A 24104-nucleotide genomic window follows, 5' to 3' on the forward strand; every position below is an offset into this window, starting at 1 on the left:
GATTTACCTCTTAATAATGACTTCACAATTTATAAGGACTAGCAAGATTGCTGTGTAGATAGTGCTGTACTGACACTTTAATGCATAGATAATAGCCTTTTCTACACCAAATATGATCAGCACTTTCTTCCCCGTTGTTCCATTTTTCAGTCTCATCTATTTGCCTTGGTAAACCTCAGTGATTTATCACAGACCTGCTTCAACTTCGAGTACTGTAGCAGGAGGCTAGCTTTAACAAAGTGTTTAGGAGAGCTAGGTCCTTTACAGAAGTTGGTTATAGATCACACCATAAAATATTTATAGTCTACGGCTCTAAATTTGAGTCAGTTTTGCACTAGCATTGGAACCCGCATTGTAGGTCATAAGTAATGGAGCTATTAAATGTAATTACTACATTAAAAACAATTCTGTGCTGAAACATGTTAAACACTAGTGTAAGATCATGGGACATAAAGGTAACTTGTTCACATATCTGCAGGAGGTTGTTTTGGGGGTGCTCATGTGGAAAAATTATTGTAATGTGTTCAGGGATGGCACTGCTCATCATAATTGCAACTACGTTTACCAAGTGGAACCATATCCATTTTATGTCCAGATGACAATTTTTACCCAGCATAAAAACCCAGAACCAGGACACAGATATACCAGTGCATCTCAATAAAACAGGCAGTTGGTCACTTTAAAACACATATCTGGTCATAACAGACAAACCCCATCCTTTTAAGTTGTGCCAAGAAAGGGCTCAGAGGCAGAGCGGGTCGTTCCTTAATCGGAAGGTTGTGAGTTTGATCCCCGGCTCCTGGTGCCACATGTCAACGTATCCTTGAGCAAGATACTGAACCCCAAATTGCTCCCGATGCTGTGCATCGGTGTGTGAATGTGTATGAATGTTAGTTTCTGTTCAATGGACTTTGCCATCACTGTGTGAATGTGTGTGAAAGGGTGAATGTGGCACGTAGTGTAAAAGTGCTTTGAGTGGTCGGAAGACTAGAAAGGCGCTATATATCTACAGGTCCATTTACCATTTACCATTTAAGTTAAGCAGGATATAAATCAGACAGTAGTGTGCACATTGACTTGAATGAATCGACTGCAATGTGGCCATTTAGAAGAGCAAATGGCTGCACGACTGCGATTCAAGTTGCACGGTCACAAACACTAGCAGTCTGTCAGCTGGATCTCAGATGCTAAATACCCAAATGGGACCGTTTTTGTCTGAATACAGCCACAAGCACCAAACTCAGTCATTAACATCAATTAAAAAAGAACACACAAGTGAATATGGATCTTTTTAAGTAGGATCAGGGGTTTTTGGAATGACCCATCGTGCATTACTAAAATACTCCAAACCATCTTATTTCCCTCCAAAAAATACAGTGTAGTTACTGTCTGCACAATTAACGCATGCAGCAAACTGATAGCAGATATTACCTGCAATAGAAGGCTGCAATAATCAAAATGCAACAATTGAACAGTCAAACAAAAGGGCTGCCTACATTCACCAGTTTAAGCGGTGATGCTTTTAGTGCAGCACAGCAGTGGCACTTGGAGTGTTGTGCATGAATATTTTTTAGTGCCTTTGTTTTTATTCCACTTAGTCTGACTAACATTAAGAGAGAAACAAACGTGTACAACTACTTTACCCTTCTTGATAGTTCATTTCTGTCTGACATAATATAATTCAAGAATGATTCTGATGACAGTGAGATGCTCTTGAGCAGTCATGCATCCCAGGGGTTATTATTATGCTTGCAAAGATTATTCTGATATGGTCTTAATGTAGTAAAGACCATCAGACAACCCACTTGTGGTTCCACTCAGATCATCATCTTCATCCTCAACATTGTAGCTTTGACACTACGGCTAAAGGTCAATTCACTCTCCATTTAAACAAAAAGTAAACTGTAGGTTTCTTTTCACCTATGAATGATGAAATATGAATTTATGTTCTTCATAAACAGGTAGGATACAATGCCCTTTTCATGCTTAGAATAGTTCAGTATTATTATTCAGTATCCACTGAAGGTGGTTTTAGGAAGTTACAAAACGTTGCAACTACACGCAACACTAATAATCCCTTTCTGTATCTCTGCAAGACTGTTCTGTTTGTATCGTAATTCAGCTCTTCCACAAAAAGCAGGGCCTGATGTTAAATTCCATGACTTATTAATTTCTTTCATTAATTTCATTACCTTTAGATAACCTCTAAAGGGGCAAGAAGACAAGTGGTAGAAGGGGGTTGCCTCCGAGAAAAAACGGCATGAGACAAGTAAAATAACATGCATAGATATCCCTGTTGAGAGATCTATTTGAGAAATTAAATGTTATTTCACTACTTCCACAAACAATGACGTAGTCTCACTGGATTATTATACTTTTCAGTATTCCATATTTTCCACTAATTCCATGCACAGTGGGAACCCTGGTTATCAAATACAATCTTATATTTTAATTTCTTTAATGTTTTTTGGGTTTTTTTTTTATGCCTTTATTAGATAGGACAGGTAAAGATTGAGAGGGATGTGCAGCAAAGAGCCACAGGTTGGACTCAAACCATAGCTGCTACGGTAAGGACCTACTAGGTGAGCCACCGTGCACCGTCTTTTATTTTTACTTCCAAATGATTTAATATGAATTTATGATCAATAGATTAGTAAGAGGAAAAACAACAGGATGCCATATTTTAATTATGAGTCCAACATTGTATGTGCTTGATTAAAAAAAAGAAACAAAGAGAAAGATCCAACTTAGCCCACTGTGAAACCATGTTTCAGACAGCGACAGAAATGTCACCAAGACCATTTCAGTCTAAACATAAAGAGACTTCCTCAAGGGACCTTTATAATTATCATTATAATTATCCTGAAAGTACGAAATGGTGACTCACGCAAGCACTGAGGCAGGTCTCCGCTCCACGTCCCATTCCCTGTACAGGTGAGCACAGCAGGGAAGGACAGCTCATAGCCAGGAAGACAGCTGTAGCTCACGCTGATACCCCACTCCAGGACTGAGCCCTCCAGGAGGCCGTTGGGGATGGGTGAGGGTCTAGGACACGTAACCACTGTGGGAGATACAGTCACAATTAAGGCAAGCTTATTGGAGTACAATCAGTGCACAAAACTGGTACAATCAAGTTTGCGTCAAGACCAGGTTCAAAAGAACCAGAGACCAAAACAAGACAGACACGAAAGATATGGTGCTGTGTATGGAGTCTTCAAATTATAGTGCTATTTTTACAGACATCAAACGGCAATCGAGGTGGCACAAATTCACCATTCTACATAATGTGGATCACGACTGAGTGAAAACTAGGTCTTTAGCCCAGAGAAATGGTCTGTGTTTTGACTGTGACTGTGCAGGATTTTTTCGACTGTTTCTGTTTAGAGTGTACTGAATAATTTCTGTGAGAAATGAGGGGACATCTTGTGTCTGTGTAAGCTATAAACTTTCTGCTCAACAAATGTAATAAATGAATGCATAATAAAGCTCAGAGTTTGTTCTGACACACTTGGAGATGAACCCATAGGGACGCAGATGGGATATGGGTTTTAGGGATGTGAATAAATTATAGCAGTTGTTTTATACCATTACTATCCTCCCTCTACACCCATGATTTCCCCAACTCTTTTAGACATACTCACGCATGCCGAAACACTTGAACAAAGATGTGCAAATTGAAATAAGGCTATATCCAAGCCTTGCAATTGTCTTGCAAGATCAGATGTTTAGTTTACAACCCCCGTTTCTTAAACTGTCATGTTAACACCATGGCTCCCAAGTTTAAGTTTAGTGTTTTGGCAGTAAACAACATAGTCATTTTTACTTACCAAATACATGACAAAAATATACAGATGCAGCCATGTGAAGGCAGACTCTATGGACATCTCTGCTCTGGGCAGAACCATGAATAGAGACACATACACCCTCTGCATTTGTGGGCATAATTAGAAAGACAAAGACTTCCCTAAGGCAGGTTGGACTAGCTGGACCACCTGCCTCAATCAGCTTCAAGCCTATTACCTTTCTTTTCCTTCCCAGAGATCCACTCCCCACCTCCAAATCAGCAACATTCCTACTTAGAGCACAGTCACTCACTACATCTAAGCAACTAGGCATACTGCATGCCAGAAATCATTATGCTAATGTAACTTATTAGAAAATCAGTGGACAATAAATAACTGAATAGCACTGTGTAGTCTTAAGTAACCATATGCTATATTTAGTCAACCTCTGGCCTTGTAGGTTATTTGACTCATGTAACTCATGTTTTTCAGTTGTAAAATGTCAGTTTGTTTAAAGGTCCGGGTAAGATTTAGCGACATCTAGTGGTGAGATTGCAACTAATCGTAAGCACTTGACTCAACCAAGAGCAAAGGAGATACTACAGTGGGCGCAAAACTGTTTAGTTAGTAGGTTCTGGGATTCTATAGAAATATGGCAGTTTAACATGGTGGCCTCCATGGAAGAGGACCCGCTACCTGTGTAGATAACGGCTCATTCTAAGATAATGAAAACACAGCGATTCTTATTGTCAGGTGATTGTACACTAATGAAACATACCTATGAATATTAGATTCCATTTCTTCCAATAAATCTTTCTTAATGTTACACACTGGACCTTTAAGCCTAAAAGTCAGCCTAAAACAAAACACATTTTAACCAAGCAATAGTTTAATTTGAAGATAAATTAATTTCATATAGTCACTAAACTACAACACTATTATTGAGGACCAGAACAAAACTTAAACTGACTAAACTTTGTCAAAAAATTAAAAACTATGATGCATTAGAATAAAAGCAACTCATTTTGACATCTCAATTCCATCTAAAATAATTGTGAATATGAACAGTGGCACACTGCTGCATATTAGTTTCCTTTCTTACAAACAAAATCCTTTATTTTATTTACACAGTTTGATTCAATTTAATTTTCAATTCAATTTTATTTGTATAGTGCCAATTCATAACAGAGGTTATCTCAGGACACTTTTTAAAATAGAGCAGGTCTAGATGGTATTCCTATAATCCTATAATTCCCTTCCTATAATTAGAAAGCAGTCTTCTGGCCAGCTGTTTAGAGCTCACTTATACTAGCTATATATATTATACAACTATACAGTATATGAAAATTCAAAATTTGAAAATGAGTAGGTTTCTAATTCTGATTATGATAGTGTTAATAAGCACTTGATGACAACTTTCTTGCCTCATAAAGTTTTGTTAAATTTTCTTTTTCTACATAACAAATTACAGTAAATGTGGAACAAGTCACTGTGGGATATTCACACATTCTCTCCAAGGTAGAACCATCTTTTGTTCTCGATTGGCAGCGAATGCAAAAAGATTTCCATATGGACGGGTTGCAGCAGTATACAGTATATATGCTTTAGATGTATGCTATATTTAGGAAAGATATTTAGGCCATGATGAATAGTGAATAAAAGTTAAAGGCAAAACCATACTGATGTTGCAATCTGTTTTTTAATGTTTTGTTTGGTAATGTAATTTTGTTTCTCAAGTTCTCAAGGAGAAACAAGTTCACTTGAAATTGTTTCTCTTTGATGTTAATGAATTAGTAAAGAGTGCCTTCAATTTGGGATTTCCATGTTGTTGCTCTGGAGCCTTAGAAAAAAAAAGGCACTTCATTCTGAAATACCTCGCTAAAATGCCAAGCTGGATGCTGTGAAGTGTGTTTGGATGTGTATGTGTCTCCACAGTTTGTTTATGTGAGAGAAAGAAAGAGGGAGAGAAAAAGACAGATGGAGGGAGAAATGTTAGAGCACACGTGTGCAAGTAGGCAAATTACGCTGATTATTGGAATAGGCCTACTAATCTCATAAGCACTGCATCAGAAATTACTTTAAATAAATGAAAAAAAAGGCATGGGTGGCAGGCAGAACTGAATGGGAAGCCGAGAGTGTCCCCATTTTCCTAAGTAGTTCTAAGCAGCATTAGTGCCTCTTAGCTGAACACGCCAAACCTGGGATTCAAACTGAATCCTTGCCGGGCAAGGCTTAAGATGTGTCATCTGTGGTGTGTGTATGCACACCACACAAGAATGGCTTGGCTAGCATTGACACACACACACACACACACACACACACACACACACACACACAGTACAAAATTATGCAGAGTCGGCACACATAAAACCTCTTTGTCTCTTTTAGTCTCAAATTTTCTTTCTCTCCCTTTCCTTCTCTTGCTCCCTTCTCTCTCTCTTTACCCCTCCCTCCCTGGAATATTGGCGTATGTCCCTGTAGCACATCAGCCAAATCTTTGACAAGGTGACAGATGCCCTGCATCATGACAATTTCAAGTGGCTCAATCTGACTGAACCGCTGCACCTTCAACTTAAACCCAATCATGCAAAAGAAAGAGGCAACCAATCTTATTGGAGGAGGAACTGTTTTCAGTTTCAGATGCAAAAAAAAGAAAATAGATATTTTCTAAGACCTCTTTCTGCGTAGGCTGTCAGTGAGAGAGATGATAAAAAAGCCGTAATTACCAGTGAGCCTTTCTATTGCTTGTCCTAGATAGTCTTAGAAAGAGACCAAGGGAGAGGAAGTGAGCAACGTCAGGGAGAAAATACAGCATAAAACATCTGTACTCCTTAATACCCCATCCACACTGAGGAATCACAAAATTAATATAGAGCCCCCACTTAGTAATCAAACTCCTATCTCTTGACATTATTTTATTAATTTAGTTCCATGAGAGAAATAAGTGCTATTGGAAAAAGTGAGAGCAGCAAGGGGAGCAAGAGCAGGGACCCTTTGGATCACTGACTAATGCAAACAGGTCAGTACAAGCTGAATGTACAGTAATTGAAGTATCTGTGCCTATGTATGCGTGAGAGAGACAGTTGTATAATTGAATGCTCCCATGTGATTGTATGCACTTGTGGCCTTGTCTGTGTGTGCGTCTCTGATGGGGAAGGCTAAGCTCCAGGGTTTTGCTCCTCTCCGCACAACCCCCATCAAGCATAGCGGCATTGGGGCCAAGTGCTAGAGCTGTTGCAGTAGCTGTCAAGGATTAGAGCTCGGAGGTTAGGAGCTTCACACACTTTTATACATACATGCGTGCACAAATACACCCACACTCTGTGTGTATGTGTGTCTCTCTCTCTCTCTCTCTCTCTCTGTTAAAATTGCCTTGGGTAACAGTTGTGCGACCAGCGAGTCATCCAACAGCTTTAACATACCATGGAACAGGGCACGTTAATGAAAAAAAACAGACCCATAAAATATTACAAATCAGTGTCAGTTTGGATGTTATAAACTTCTAGCCAAGGTCCAAGGGAGCCTGAGGATGGCAAGAAGTCTGTGGCTTAAAACCACAGTTCCCTATGAGCTGAGCTAAGGAAAGGAGAAAAACATAGGGTACTTTTGGTTCTATAACAGCATTTTATATACTGAGTGTATCTAGAAAGAAAAACAGCTATTACATAAGAAGAAAAAAGATCAATACTGTTTATGTTTTTCCTGATTCCGTTTTAAAAAATTTGTCTGTGTGTGTTTCAATTTCTATAAATGTTTGCTACTTGGCGTATGTGTCTCCTACCTGTTATTATGTTTGTCTGTGTGCATGTCAGTATTTCACACTGCCTCTTTTTCTCTCACATTTAATTCGTCCTTTCCTATTTCTCAAGAGGCAAATACAACGCCAGCTTGCTTCTCTGTTACTGAGACAGCAGCATGAGAACAGTTCCTTAGCAACAATGAGCCACCATTCGCCTTGTGGGCTCTTCCCTTTCCTGGTGTACTTTTGAACTGTTCGCTGCACAAGTTAATCTTCCCTGCAATACTTACTTTTGGGTGTCGATGGCAGACGTGCTAATCTATGCCTCCATTCTAGCGTCATAAATCATAGAGTGATGTAGTGCTGATGGGGGTACAGCAACTAAGTCCTCTTGGCAGATTTTCTAACTTTGATGTTACTCTAGCGCAAAGAGTGCGTACAAACTTTTAGAGAGGGGGAGCCAGTGATAAACTACAATTAGAGGGATCCTTGTTGTGAGGAAGAAGACTTGTTAGCCATCCGTCATAAAGTGTCAGAGGAACTTTTAGCCCTGGCTCTGCGCCACCACAGGTGCAACTGTAGATGCAGGTGTGGGTGAAATCACTGTGTCCTAGATCAAGGGCTTTAAAGTGTATTATAAATTATTTATTTATTTATTTTATTTATTTATTATTTTTTTTAAGCCAGCTGAGCAATGCTGTCTCTTACGTTGAGACTTGATGCTTTGGACAAAATTTCAATTTGCATGTAGTGCTTATGTGGGTGTGTGTTAATACACCTGAATGTGAGTGTGTGTCTGTGTGTGTGTGTGTGTCTGTCTCATATACATTGATGGCACTTTCGTTATCAGAACCCTGAATATGACACTATCTGACCACATAGGAAGTTCTGTGTCACCTTGTTTGCTAATCTCATTAGATCTCAGGGTGTAAGGATATACTTTATATTGTACGTGACAGTGTGCTAGGATGCCAAGGTTGTTACAGCAGTCTGATGGTTATCAAGGTTGACGGTCTACTGCTGCACGTGTGCGATGCAAGTGTGTGCATTTGTGGGCGGTACTTACCTTGGCATGCTGGCATGGCGCCACTCCAGGTGCCATTGTTGGTGCAGGTCCTTGTGACAGTGCTGTCCCCTCCTATCATGACATACCCTGGTTGGCACATGAACGTCACATTCTGGCCCACCGTGATGTCGTCACCAAATCTAAGTCCATTCGCTGGAATACCAGGGTCGCCACAGGTGATCACTGTCATAACAATGTTGCATTAGAAATCATAGTAAATGGGGTTGTTGAATAGTTATTACAACATACTAAATTGCATTGTGAAACATACTACACAGTATATTATATATATATATATATATATATATATATTACATTATATAATAAACAAACTCATCAATACAGTGTCTGATGTAACTAACACTTTCTGAAGAAAGGGTGGTGAGATTTGTTTCCCCCCTTAGGTCTCTTAAGTTAAGTTGTTGGTGGTTTCCTAATCTTGCATTTGTTTTTCACTTGCACCATCAGGACATAACCATGAACTTGTTATTTGTTCAAATGCTACAGTATAGACAAAAAGGGTGGGTGATGACTAATAATCATCCTCTCAATCATATATCACAGGTATTCGCAGCTGTGCCAAATAAAGCTGTGCATGCTGAAAATGTCACCAAATAGAGCATTAAAAAAAATCACAGAGTGCAACCACACCTAGACTCACAATCCTTCAGCAGCAGTTCATACTTATTACAGTGATCATTTACTGAACAAAAGCATTTTGTACAACAGAATGAAGTTAAACCTGCAAGAAACTCAACATTGTAAGTTTGTCGTCAATAACTCTTAATTGCCTTACTCTTGACTTTTACTTATATGGTTCAAAGAGTTCTCAGTAGGTGTAAGTAGTGTTACATTGTTAATGCACCATGCAGTGTGTTTAATCCTAACTCAAACAACTTCTATGCAAAAAAATGGATGAAGAACAAAGGTTTTTATGATTACTATTACTAACCTTTCGTTGGTTGTGTATAATTTAATCAAGGTAACCACCATGGATCATTGTGCATAATGGCAATATTGTGCTTCCAGGACAAATTTTTTTCAAATTAGAAACGGCCTATGTAACACACATACAGTATCTGCCTGCCCATTAGGCATGTTGGGCAAAAAAACAACAACTAAACTATGAGTTTCAAGGCATCTATTGATGATGATCAGTTGTGTGAAAACAAGAAATTTTGACTATGTTGTTGATATAGCTGTAGCCATAATAGTTAAGCACTCAAAGCATCATCTGTTGTGTGAGGGACACCTGTATTGCTATAGAAACCCTAGTATTAATAGCTACACTTTATATATATAATCCCTTTCTAAAATGCACCACTGTGGTTTTTGAGATATTGGTGCATATTTATCTAACTTAATGGGATAACAATAATAAAGTTGGGGAGCTTCCCTCCTCCAGTATTTTTGTGCTGTCTCTTCTTTTCATATGCCTTTCTTTGGCTTCTTCACATGGCATGATTTCTCCAAACTAAACAGATGGCTGAGTGTTGGCCTACTACATTGTCAGGTCTTAACCTATTGCTATCTCTGATGAAATTGTAAGTTGCCAGTTGTTATTTGATTGCTTTTTCATAACCCTTGTTTTATCTTCCAACCCTAATTTGTGCTTACTTATTAAAAAATCTTTCTTGACATGTTCACCTTAATGTAAGAAGCCAGTTTGATGCATATGGCTGTCTCTGCTAACGCCTCCTCCCTTAAATTAATTTCTGTTTGTTTATTTTCAGTTGCTGCCAAGGACTCCAACACTTGGACATATTTATCATCACTGGGTGAGACTAACTTTGTATGCTAACAGGATACATCAGAGATCTGCTAGTTGGGAGCACAGAGCATAAATTAAGTCTTCACTTTGCCACCAACTGAGGTTTTTAGTTGATGTCAGTACTTTAATTAATGTATTCCTAGATGTAGGTATCAAAACTACAACACTGGCAGGTAAGACAGCAACCTGCAGAAAATATGAAGAAATGAAAGGTTAACTGTACAGTCTGATGTTTGTCTGATGGATGACACAGGGTGTATGGCTATTTGTTGTGTGTTTTCAGTTCACCTGGAAGAATTCCATATTACATCCTCCGCAGAGGTTCCTGCACCCTGTAATCTATGTCAGATGACTGAATGGCAGTGCAGTTGGCACTGATGTATTTGATGTTTGTGTACAAATACACTACTGCCTTCCTTTTATGGAAATTGTTCGTGTAATAAATAAACTAACCTGTCAGGCCCTTTCTTTACGTGTCTTGTGGGTGATGAACTCCTTTTTTGGGTCAGATTGCACAAGAACATTTTTCTTGCAGATTGTAATTTGCTGAAAATCTCAACAATAACCTGTCTATGTAAACACTGTACATCTCTCATCCCAGCCTGAGCTCCCACCTTAGACTTTCCGTAGCAATATGAGAACATATGATTGAGTCTTGGTTTGCTAATGAATGTAAACATAAATCATGTTAAGCTGTATAAACAAATGACCAATAATGTTTTCAGTGCAGGTTTTTTTTTACATGCATGTAGAATGGCCTCAACATTAAAGGGCACCAAGAACAATAACTATAACAATAATGATGTAAGCATCCACACTGATGAACAAAAACGTTATGTAAATAGTTGCTGCAAACAGGCACCGCACACTCCGGCTGTGTCGGCAGCTTAATACAAAAATGTATATCGATGAGCTGTTACTGCTATACGTCGCACAGAGAAACACAAAGAAAACCAGAAGGATATGGGTTAACACAGTTATTCAAAGATGATAGGAGAGATGACAAAACTCTGAGGTAAAAAAAAAAAAAAAAAAAAAGAGGACATCATTTAGTTCCAAACAAAGACCCCATCAGTGCTAAAAAAACGTGTGGCAGTATCTCTCAATGTCTCTAAATTTACGTTTTTGTAATTTACGATATTGTTCACCACTGTTGTTATTGGCTGCTATTGTTCCTGGTGTGTGGACACATTTCTTTATGTGAAATGTTTCAATCTGGAAAAGTGTTGGTCAAATCTATTCACCAAAATTGGTTTTGACACATGTAGTATATATCTATATCTATCTATCTATCTATCTATCTATCTATCTATCACATCTATCATCTATCTATCTATCTATCTATCTATCTAGATATATATACAGTAGATATATAATTTAACAAGACCAAGAAACTATACCCATGCTAAGAGGCCCTACTAAGGCACAGGAGTGGTTAGAACTAGATAATAATGTTGGCATGCTGACATGCTCATAATGACAATAGTAATAATAAAATGTTTAGAAGAACATTTACCATTCTAACCTTCTTAGTTTAGAATGTTAGCATGCTAACATTAGCTAATGCACAAAGTAAAGCTGAGGTTGATGGCCATCTAATTCGTTTTGTATCTGTTTATAAATCAAAGTATCAGAAAAAAAGAAAAGTCAGGGGGTCACCAAAGTTTTTACAATTATTCCTGATGGAGACAATAAAGTGTGAACTAAATTTCATGGAAATCCACCAAACACCAAAAATATTTCACTTAAGACTACCTCATGGTGGCGCTAGAGGAATAAAACCAGGGGATCATAAGCCAGAAGCAACTAGAAACTAAAAACATTTAGTGAGGAAGTGGAAAAGTAGTCTTACTAGAAGAGAGAGACAGAAAAATTATGTGTCTACATAAATGTAAATGTTTACATGAGCCTGTCTATCTGTAGCAGTGAAAAACACAGTCAGTCAGCACAATGCCGAAAAGCTGCAGGCAGTTGACTTCAATAACTTAACTTAACTCACTCGCTTTTTCATTCAGTAACATTTACTTGCTCCCAAGAAAACTGGGTTACTGGGAGAAATAAGGTTAAGGCAGCAGATCAGAAGAGTTTACATGCACTGCAATAACCTGCTGCCAGTAAAACCTGCATTTAAATGCAGTTGGTCAGTGATCAGATTTATCTTTATCCCTTACTGTAACATCATTTTGAACCATGTTTATATATTTCAGGTGTGTCAAGAGTTTTTTTTTTCAGACAGGCTTATTTCAGTTTTAGTCAGATTTTGAATTTAATTATTTTCTATGCATGTATGATGGCACTGTGATTGAGGATACTGCTTTGTTTGTTTAAATGATGTTACAAATAAAATGAGTGAAGACATCTGACTGTAACCTCTTCAACTTCTAAATGCACTGGCATTTTGCTCTGGTATCTTTATTTAACTCTGTCCTCCAAGCAAACATCCACAAGGAGAATCCATATTTTAAACACCTTGGTGTTTAGACTAGGGGAGAAAGGAAAGGAATGGAGGAGAGGAGAATACTAAAAGCAGTTGATATAAATCAACAGGATCACAGCATGTTACAGGGCAATAGTCTTCCTGAATAATAAGTGTTTACTGTTTATTTTATAAAGTGCTTTATGACTTTACTTCACAGTTCACTGAGTAAGTCTCTTTTCTAGTTCACTTCTACTGATCCACTAATTCTTTAACATGCTCTATAAATTTCAGTTATCAACCATCAGAAGCCTTAAGAAAAAAATAAACTTTTCTCTCTCTCCCCTTGAAAATGTTGTGTGACTTTGATCTGGTCACCTACATGATCGATTACCCATGAACCGTGAAAATGATTGCCTCCTTAATGAAGGCACACTGAGCTAATCTTGGAATCTTAAGTGTTGATGTCCCTGAACTGACCACTAAAATTTTATGTGAAGTGACAGCATACAGAAAGATAACAATAATAAGTTTGGTGATGAGCAGGCTTCAAAGTGGGAAAAAGTGGGAAGAAAGCTATTCTGCCTTTCTGCATGTTTGATCATTATTATTCAATCCAATTTCCAATCTTTTTCTCCCCCCCTCCCTGTGTATATCTCTCTAGAGACTCATTTCATTCCAAAATTGAAAATTATGCCCATACCATTTATCTTTTCCTGTGATTCAATAACAAGCAAAAAGAATGAAGAAGAGAGAATATGGTGATTTTCAGAGAGAAGAACAATGTGTAATTTTGTTTGATAGTCATCCTGGTGCAAATTGAATATAGATTGGCATACTTCTTAATTACTGCAAGGCTCATTTGCTGAGATCCAGACAATAAAAAACTGCCTGACAGTTTTGATGCTTTGCAGTGAGAGGCTCAAAGAGATTTATGTGCTATTTGAAATCTTATACCCTATTTTAGCACCACTGTGGATCACGCAGAGCGCCTCCTTTTGGCAAAAGTAGGGAGCACAAATCATCTTCAGTCCTGTCTGTCTTCCTTCTCTCCAGAGGGGTTCTGCTTTTCAGTATAAATTCTATGTTCATACAGAATCACACAAAACACAAGAATAGTGGCTGATTCAGTCTACTGTACCAACAGTACAACATTGCGACTGACACGCCTGGCCGAGTGTAAGTGGCCAGCAATGGCTCACTACCGGGATACCACTAAGTTAATTTACATCAAGTATGGATGGTAACAGCCCATGTTGGTGTCACTGAGCTAAATGTGGTCAACCAAGAAACATTGGTTTGTACTGTGTTGCGTTTCTCTGTTCACAGCACTGGTATAATTGGGACTATGCCTGAGCATATCCCATTGACACTAATCATTTCACAATTTTATTTGACAGTAGTAGACAATGCTTCACTCTTATTCCATTTCATAACACAAAACATGTGCAGCAGAGTGGCCTTTTAAGTGTATTCCACAAGACCAAGAGACTAGAATATCCCTTCATGTTTCTGTGTATATAAAACTCACTTGTGCAGTTTGGCGCTGTTCCAGACCACGTGCCATTTGCCAGACACTGCCGTGTGGGAGAGCCAGTGAGGAAATATCCCTCCATACAAGAATACACGATGGAGTGAGAGAAAGTTGTGCCATCCACACGGGAAATACGGCCATGAGCAGGTGTAGCTGGGTTACTACACTGTACCGCTGCAATATAGGGGAGAAAAGAGAGGAGGTGAAGGTCAGAGGAGTATAATAGTAATGGATTTTTTATTTTCCATATCAGTGATTCACAATCACCATGGGTTTGGAGCCCCCAAGGTGGCTGCAAGATGACTTCTGAAGGTCTCAAGGTGATTAAAGGGCTTTGAAAAATATATTCCTTCCATATTGTATGGCTAGTCATATTTATTCATAAATAATAATTGCTGTTTTGTTTTTGATCTAATGAATATTTGTTATCTCTTGACTTGGTCTAATTACCACTCAGGCGGAACAGTCTGAAAAGGACAGATAGAAATCCTTGGCTTGTGTCAGGGAACATCAGGGATCACAAGGAAGCATTATTTTTCTTTTTTAAAGAAGCTGTGAAACAAACCAGTAAATAACCGCTAATCTTTACGGCTTCACAGCTTTATTAAGAGAGGCTAATGAGCAGAGCTGGTGCAGTGGTACACACATCCCCATCACACTATTGATGTGTCATCAGTAAATAAAGTGCAGTTTGTGTATTGTCAAGTCCCACAGTACAACCACCGTGATGACATTTAGTGCTGTCTAAAAGCAAGAGGATGCTTGTGGGAGTAATGTTAAAATTTGCAGCTGTGGTCTAAGGACTCAGGGTTCAGTTTTCGCAATAACAGAACTTTTAGTTATTACATTTGGAATAACTTTCCAGGCCATATCAATCCTTACAATTTAAAGCACAAACTGAACTAAAACAGGAGAGGAATTTAATGCATTGTGTTACTTTAGATGTGCAGTTCCCGAGATGGAAAAAATTGACTGAACAGATTTTTACACTAAATCATCCTTTACAGTATCTCCAGAAAATGCCAACAAAAAATTATCTGTGATGAGCGGAAAGGACAGAGTGTGTTTCATGTGTTTTTCTTCTGCTCCAAATCATGTCTTATTACAAAACTGATTTGCTCTTTCAATCACCTAATTGCCTGGAAAATTTGAAATAGTGATTCTTGTAGGAGACAGACGTGCTGTAGGTGCCGTGATGATTTCTCGATTACCACACACACACACACACACACACACACACACACACACACACACACACACACACACACACACACACACACACACACACACATACACACATACACACATACACACAAACAAGCTCATTGAGGTGCAAATGCATCACTCAGGCACATACACAAACACAGTAGGCGCCAACACGAGAATATGCACACGCACACACTTGCCAAAAATAAAGTATGGTAGCCTCTTTGGCTTCCCCTCCCAATAATTCAAGACAGACATGATGACAGTAACACAAAACAGACCTTGATGGTATTGTGAGATGGATATTAAGCAGAGTATCCACACTGACTGTTTTCCAGAGACTGTAAAAGGTTGTGGATAACGGATGGATGGGCTTTAACAGTAGACAGGGCTTTAGATCACAGACAGACAGCACTGAAACTCATTCAGGCTCCAGTGGATTCCTGCCCCCTCCCTCCTGAGGTGGCTAAAACAATCTTTAAATCACGAGTTCAGTGGGGAGATGGAGAGATAAAAAGGTAGTGGAAGAGAGATGTGGGGTAAAATAAGGAGAGGGAGCGTAAGGCTGAGCAATAGAGAGCCAAAGAGGGAGACAGAGGAAGGACAGATGGAGGAGTGGACAGGAACAGAGACACAGCCAGAGAACAAGATTAAGACAGAGAGAAATCAGGAGAGAAGAGAGAGAAAAAGGCTGACATCAGGGGAAATGAAGGATAGAGGGAGAGAGAAGAGAGACACAAAAAAAGGGAAAAACAAGAGATATGAAATGAAAGGCAGATATACAGAGAGTAGTTCAGAGGGTCTTTGCATTGGCCTATCATATTAAAAATGACACTGGCACTGTGCCAAGCTGGCGGACAGTAAGTAGAGAAGAGCAGGAGCAGTCAAACATTTGCCTCAATATCCGGTTGACCCCTAGGGGTAATTTATGCAAGATGTAGAGCTGGCGTTCTGTGAACTAATATCTTCAAAATCCACAATGATTCATTTATCACAATCCAAAAGGAACTTGGCTTTAGGTGTCTAGAATTAATGAATTTTTTGGTTGCAATCTGGAAGCTAGTCGCAGCACCATGTGCTGGCAGAAAATACCAGACTGCAGCGGAGAGATACTTATCCATCTGGTGCAGTACAGTGTTTGTGAGCTTTTGCAATCATTTGTGTTTGTAGGTGCGGATGCACATGAGCACCTATCTATACACACACATTCATGCTGTCATGTAGCCCTTGTGTTGAATACAATGTTGTGTGTGTAAACTAGGGCTGGTTATAGTTTCGGTACCATACCGAAACAATACTTTGTTTGATAACCTACGTTATTTTGGGAAGACCCACAAAAGACAGTAAAACTGTTTTTATTTTGGAAACAAGAACTTCGCCTAAATAAAACCCAGTCTGAAATGATTTCCCAATTAGGATTAAAATGGGGAATATCTGCTCACAGAATACGTTAACAAGACTATGAATCTGACCAAGCCTTCAGTACTAGCTTTGGTATTCCTCTCCTACATCAGAGACATTTTAAAGATTTCCCTTACGTTTGCAGAATGGCTGTCTGCCTGACCAGGTCCCGTTGGGGAAGCAGATTCTCTCTGCCGAGCCATACAGTGTATGTCCCACTGCGCAGGTGAAGCGCACCTTGCTGCGCACTTTGAAGTTTCCTGCTTCCCTGCTGGCATGAGCAGGTGTGCCAGGATCCCCACAGGTGTCCGCTGAGTCGCCTGCAATGTGAGATAACCAGACAAGGAGCAATGAAAACAAGAACCTGAAGATGCCATCCACTCTAACTGTCTATGTGTGTGTTCACAGATGGGCCTTTATAAGTTGGTATGGCAGTGAATTATAACACAGTGTTCCTGTCAAGCAGAGGGACACTACAGAAAGGACCTGGACTCAAACTGTACATCTTTTGAGTCCTCCAGGAAGCAGCTATAAAACACACAATGCACCAATGAGCAGTTGTCACCACGCCAACAACCTGGAGGACCAATACCTTTCACTGCTTTGACACCAAGAGCTTTCTGTCCATAAAAACAGCGAGGCCAGCATTAAAAGGCAACCAGCTGTGGTTATGAGAAATGATGAATGGTTTGACCTCTGAAGCCAAATGCATTTTCATTTTCCTGAATTATCTCTCACCATTTGTTCTGTGGAGGAACATACAGTACCTTTCAGTGTCTTGCACCCTCTGTCTTGCACATCAGTGAATTAAGTCACATATAAAGATGCTCTATCTCTTGTTAATTCTATTCCCGAGTCCCCATTAGAGCTGTCTCCGGTGGTGAAAAAAACAGGACGTTTTCCATCTCAGTCATTGGAAGTGAGAGAGAGATGAAGTATGGAGTCTAGGCAGTGCCATGAACAGAACTGAACATTTTATGTTTTGATGAACAGCAAGGAAAGTGGTGTGGTGTGTGATTCAGGATGGAGTCCTAGGGGGTGGGGTGGTTTTTGGTTTTGTACTAGGACATCCTCAGAGCAAAGGGAAACGCACATAACACATATAACACCAACCAGCACTTCCTCTGCTGCCGTGCTGCTTCCATTCTCTCACAGAAATGAAACCAACAGAGTAAAGAACAGAGAAAGATGTTTGACATCAGAAGACAGAGTATCCCAGAGAGAGAGAGAGAGATATAGATAGACAGACGGAGAGGTTGCTGTGTGTATATTACGTGTCACTGTGGTTGCCTGTAGAGTTCAGTACGTGTTTTTTGTTCTTTTACATGTCTTTGTGAAGGATCTGTACTTTATTGGCTCTGAGATCCTGTTCCTTGAGCTGTGCATACACCCTGTGCATCATTCCCTGCATGTTGGCTGGTGCTCTCTGTCTACAGAGGAGCAAACAACTGCAGTAATACTGGACTTGTTGACAAAGCCTTACTGCACAAACACCAAGCTCATAACTTCTACACACATCCCACTGCTCACATGTGCACAAACTGGATTTGTCAGGTCAAGGGCTCACAGCTGGCGATGATTTGTTTGTGTGTGGTTGTGGTTAGCAATGAGTGTGTGTGCATATGTGTGTGCTTTTGCCTACCATTGTACTGCATATGTGTTTGTGACTATAAAAGAGTGCACTTGATGCATGTAAGTGTTAATGTGTGTCCCTGCCAGTCTGTGCATATACTTAAATACACTTGTCTTTGCAAGTGCACGTTTAGTATGCATACTTACTTGTTGCCTGTATGTGTTCATGCCCACTTGTGTATATACACACATATATATATATATATATATATATATATATACACACACACACACACACACACACACACACACATACACATATATACGCACATACGCATATATATATATATATATATATATATATATATATATATATAGCGTGCATGTCTCACAGCAGCTGTCGGTACTTCATTAGTCTCCTTCGGTTAGGTGAGGCAGCCCGGCTTGGCATGCACTGTGACAACTATAATCTCGCTAATTGGGATGGTGGTGGATTTGGTTTGAATCTGAGTTAATGTCCGTTCACCAGGCTTCCTTTGTGAGGAAATAATAAGGCCTTCAACTCAGCCATGCAACAGATGAGGACAAAAAGGGAATGGCTTGGCAAGCAGTTTTAAGCCCTCTCTTACTAATTAACAAAAGAGGACTGATGACAGGAAGGATGGATGCATGGATGGATGCATGGATGAGAACTGTTCCTGATGATGGGCTGGACTTCTGAGGAATTCATAGCCAAAATTATATGGTTGCTATATGCGATGAACACTCTGAGAATTTAAATGTGCAACTTTGTAGTCCTGCAGATAAAGGTTTATATAGACAATGGAGCAACTTTTCTGCAAATAAGCTTTAAAATCATTGCAGACGAATTTAAGAAAGGCTTAGACTTAGTGAAGGGACATGATACAGGGAATAAAAAAATAAATAAATACAAATATTTAAATATACATTAACACTTTCCAGATAGCTCATCTATCTTGCTAACACTGCAGTACTAATTACATCCCATCTGAAGTTTTTGCTAATGTGCGTGTGAAAACTAGGTGCTAAAATGTACACTCTCGCTAATTTAAAACTCTCCAGGCATTTGCTGCATCGCAACTTTAGCTCTTGTAAGCAACAACTGAGCTCCAGCTGTGTTGTGGTTCTAATTTCTGCTCCAGCTGTAACAGATGTTTACTGCCATGGGTCTGAATTCATCCAGCCTCTTAGTGATGAACAAATTATCTACAAAGGTGTCTTCTTTCCATTATAAGTGGCTGATTTCATAGTTAATTAGAAGCACTGATGCAGTATAATCCTGTGTGACAATGTGAGGACAATGCATTTATACTCATTACCATCATCTATAACCAACATCAATATCAATATTATCTCAGTGCTAGATGTCACTAAAAGTCTATACTATGTCATTTCTGTACTACCACACCTGCAAGTTGTATGCTCATACATTACTTATCGGTCATCAAAACAAAACTGCCTCTATTCCCTTTATAGTGTTTAAAAAAGACCAAAACCATACATTTTGTCATTAGCATATGTTATAGGCATGCTGCTGTATGACTACAAAAACAAACTGAATTTGCAGTACTGTGATCTTATTACATGTAATTAAAATTCTCCGCTATAGCTCACCTCAGCACTCAACATCCTTTTTCTCAGTCACAGCGTCATTTATTATGATTAAATCCTCTGGTCACTGACTCAGGACTTATTCTGATGCACAAATTCCTCCACAGGGGTTTACTCTCTAAACAGCAATTGCTCTTTGACAATTTAAATACTTGGGAATTGATTCATGTTGGCTTCACCTGTATTTTTTAAGTGTTGTGTTGATGTTGATAAGGTTTTGGACAAGTTAAATTAAATGCACTGAATCTAGTTTTTCAAATGTATTTATTAAATTGGTTTTTTTGCCCAGATTAAAGCAGCATTTGTTAGCTGGATTTCTTCAGAAAAACAGACAAAGCTCATGTTGGTGATACCCAGATCAGAGTGAGTGATGGTATGAAATATAATACAAAATTGCAAATCATCACTTTCCAAGAGGCTCGTTTGTCACAACAGCAGGGTGCTGATCAAATCATCTCAACAATAAATGGCAAATTGCTTTTAAAGACTAGGTGATAAAAGAAGAAAAATACTTTGCAACACTCATTTTTGGACCATAGCATTACAATTACATGCTTTATTAGACTCTATGGCTATAATTTCAGGGCTAAAAACTGCTATTAGGCTGTACACAGCAGATAATTATGCAGGCACAAACAAAGAGAAATAATCCACCACACCTCTGTGTCGATTCCTCCATTTTGCGAAACTAAGAACAAATAAATTAATGGAAACTTTGTCTGGGAGATAGAGTTGGGCCTCTGCAATCATGTGTATCTCCTTACTATCCTAGGAATTTAACTTCTCTACTACCTCGCAACTTTCCAACTGTCTGAGTAAATACAAAATATTGAAAGTGAGTAGAGAGTTTGCACTCCCATTTAAAGAAGAAGAAAAAAACACTGTCATACAAGTCTGCTTACAAACCTTACTTCTGGGTCAGTGAGTTGAACAAACCAAGTGAACATTCAGTAAAGAGAATCCACTTAAATGGTCAGGAATGCTTAAGTGTGATGGGAGGGAAGAGCACAGAGGGGATTAAGGGTGGAAGATTGTAGTTGTGCAGACATACACTGTAAGACACACTTTTTTCAGGTTTTCAGAAAATGTCAACAGAAGAGTCTGCAACTAAATGTATTGGACACAAAAAGTTCCGTTAAAACTTTGCATTTAGGTTATGTCAGGGGTGATATTTCTCACTCGATTGATTGTTTTACGCAGGAAGCAACATTTGCTTCCACACATTCTTTGGCTGAGGCATGAAGTCATAACTACCTGTCACTGAATCAAAGGGTTATTGTTTAGGTTTATTGTTATTTATTACTGATACATCAGACATACCACAAGAGTGTCTCTTGTAAAACATGAAATGGTGAACTGCTTTGAGAAGATGGGGAATGTAAGGACAATAATGGGCAAATATTTTGGCATGTACGTACCATTAAAAATCCTGTAAGAGCTCCACAGAGCTCTAGTTTGAGGGTAGTGAATTGGCTCAGTGGGCTGATAACTATTGTGATCATCCAATTAATGCCAGTACTCCTAAGTACTTCACCACTGTGGCACTCTATACAATGGAGCTTACAGCATTGAGAAATTACATCTAAACAATTCAACACCAACTTTTCTCTCCCAAATCTGTGTCCTGATGAGTCTGTATAATCCACAGACATTATTAATTATGAACAGTTTTCATTGGAGTTCCCTACCAAAGAAATAGTCCTTGTGAAAACTGTTGACTGTGTGTGTGTGTGTGTGTGTGTGTGTGTGTGTGTGTGTGTGTGTGTGTGTGTGTGTGTGTGTGTGTGTGAGTGAGTGAGTGAGTGAGTGAGTGAGAGAGTGAGTGAGAGAGAGAGATATATATTAGTATTAGGGCCATCGTTTTATAATGCTTTGAACACGGAATTCCATTAAATGCTATGGTGCTCGGGTGATGGCAGTAATCTCAGACATGGATATTTCAAAGCCTATTTCAAATAAAACTAAAACGATATGTGTGCCTGTCACAAGACGTAATTGTGAAAATATGTCATTTTGTTATTGGGGTGAACTGAACCTTTAAACACAACTCTTTCTATTAATTAAATGAAAGAATACTCCACAAATCAAACAACTACTAGCCCCACATGATACTGATATCATAAGAGAGAGAATAGAAGAGGGAGACTTGTGTTTCATTGGGTGGGTGTTTGCAGGCATACTTGTGTATGTGCATGATTATATTTGTGTGTGCTCGTGTACCTGAGCAGTGGGGCAGTGGACCACTCCAGTGTCCGTTCAGTTGACAGGTGAGTGATGAGTCTCCTATGAGCTGGCGGTCCCCAGAGCAGGAATAGCGCACCGTGGAGCCAAAGGTAAACTTCTCCCCGCTCATCACTCCGTTGGGAGGTGTACCTGGGTGGCCGCAGTCCACCTCTGCATGACAGAGAGTGAGGAGAGGAAATAAGGTTATAAATAGGCCTTTTTCACAGCAGACATTGGCTCTGTTCCATTCAAGTGTACTGTGAGTGTGATAGTGAGCCAGCATGCACAATACCCTGAAACAGAAGCAGCTAAATGGCATTCAGCCATCAATAATTGTATTATTTACACCTGTGCGTGTCATACTGTGACATGTCAAAATGCTTTCTGTGAAAAAGACCTGTGGCAGGCCTCAACACACTTGATAAAAGCACCACTCACATTGCTACTGGTGCTGATGAGATGCCACACTGTTTTCTACTGTTAATACTGTTGTGTTGAAAGAGAACCATTTGATGAGATTACTTTGCCTGGATTGCTGAGGATTACTTTATTGTCATAATATTTTTTCATAAAAGACATTTAGTTGTACTATTGTTTATACACTTAATCAAATGCTCACTTGATTGTTTTAAGGAAATTTGGGACTCATCACTTTCTCTGCTACTTTATTATTCTTTTGACCTCAATATATGTTTGGGGGAGCTGTCATTTAATCAGCTTAGTCTCATAATACAAACTAAGTTTTTGTAACTTTGTAAAGCTAAGTTCTTAACAAATAGTCAGTGATGCCTGGAGCCGTGAATAAACATTTGAGACAGACACTCCTGTGTATCTCTTTAATTACTATTCTGTTTGATAAAATGAATGCTGTGCGTCATCTCTCTACCATGAAATTAAGTGCTTTCTGAGCCTCTGTGCAAAATGTAGGGGTTTACTTTAGATAATTTCACTACAAATAGGTCATTACTGTTGGCAGCCTCACAGAAAAGTAGACTGCACGGTGAGCCAGGTGTTTGAGAGCAACATTACAACCTCAGATAACCCCTACAGTTCATAGATGGTTGTTATTATAATTTGAGCACTTGGTTTAGAGGGAACATTAGCTATAGCCTGAACAACTGCTCCTATGACAGTTTCCCCATTTCTCAATTAGGCACAGTACAACATAACCATAAGCCACTGGGGCATCGAACATTACACAGATGCTCTCAGTCACAACATTTAGAGACCTAAACTCTAGAAGCAAATGAGGACACAAACAAGGTTGTGGACACTCAATTGAAAGTGAAACATCTCTCTTAATTCCTTGCATCTCTTAATGTATTAATTAATAATTAACTTTTGCACAACATGCACACATTACATAGATAGCCAGATGCACTGAAAAGTGGACAGGAGACAGAAAGATAAACATAAATAATAATGATTATGCTTATAAATTATTAAATGATTTGCCAGTTGACTGTCCACGTAATATTAAAAGTAAACACTGTACCGATGCATTCTGGTAGAGGTTTGTCCCAATGGCCCACCGGCTGGCAGGTGAGCACGGATGAGCCAAACAGGTAATATCCCGGGTTACAGTCGTAAAAGACCACGCTGCCAAAAGTGAAGTTACCGTGCTCAATCTTACTCTCTCGGATAGAATTGGCAGGGATACCTGGATCAGTGCAGTTAACCACTGGTTGAAAAAGAAAAAGGGAAAAAAAGCACAGTTATGTTACAATGAATTATTCAGTTAGTTCAGTCATAATGGGAGAAT

The 24104-nt window shown here is 39.1% G+C and overlaps 1 protein-coding gene across 5 annotated transcripts in view; it reads right to left on the reverse strand.

Annotated features, from left to right (window-relative positions):
• Nucleotides 1-24104, reverse strand: part of LOC127367160 (CUB and sushi domain-containing protein 3-like) — a 214042-nt gene that overhangs the window by 21171 nt on the left and 168767 nt on the right. For all 5 annotated transcript variants that reach the window (XM_051406777.1, XM_051406776.1, XM_051406774.1 and 2 more), the window contains 6 exons: nucleotides 23838-24023; nucleotides 22340-22513; nucleotides 17053-17235; nucleotides 14306-14482; nucleotides 8588-8770; nucleotides 2888-3061 (listed from right to left, as the gene is read on the reverse strand). In XM_051406777.1, coding sequence (XP_051262737.1) covers nucleotides 2888-3061; nucleotides 8588-8770; nucleotides 14306-14482; nucleotides 17053-17235; nucleotides 22340-22513; nucleotides 23838-24023 — 1077 coding nt within the window. The remainder of the gene's footprint in view (nucleotides 1-2887; nucleotides 3062-8587; nucleotides 8771-14305; nucleotides 14483-17052; nucleotides 17236-22339; nucleotides 22514-23837; nucleotides 24024-24104) is intronic.

This window comes from Dicentrarchus labrax, unplaced genomic scaffold (assembly GCF_905237075.1).
Source record: "Dicentrarchus labrax unplaced genomic scaffold, dlabrax2021, whole genome shotgun sequence".
NCBI lineage: Eukaryota > Metazoa > Chordata > Actinopteri > Moronidae > Dicentrarchus > Dicentrarchus labrax.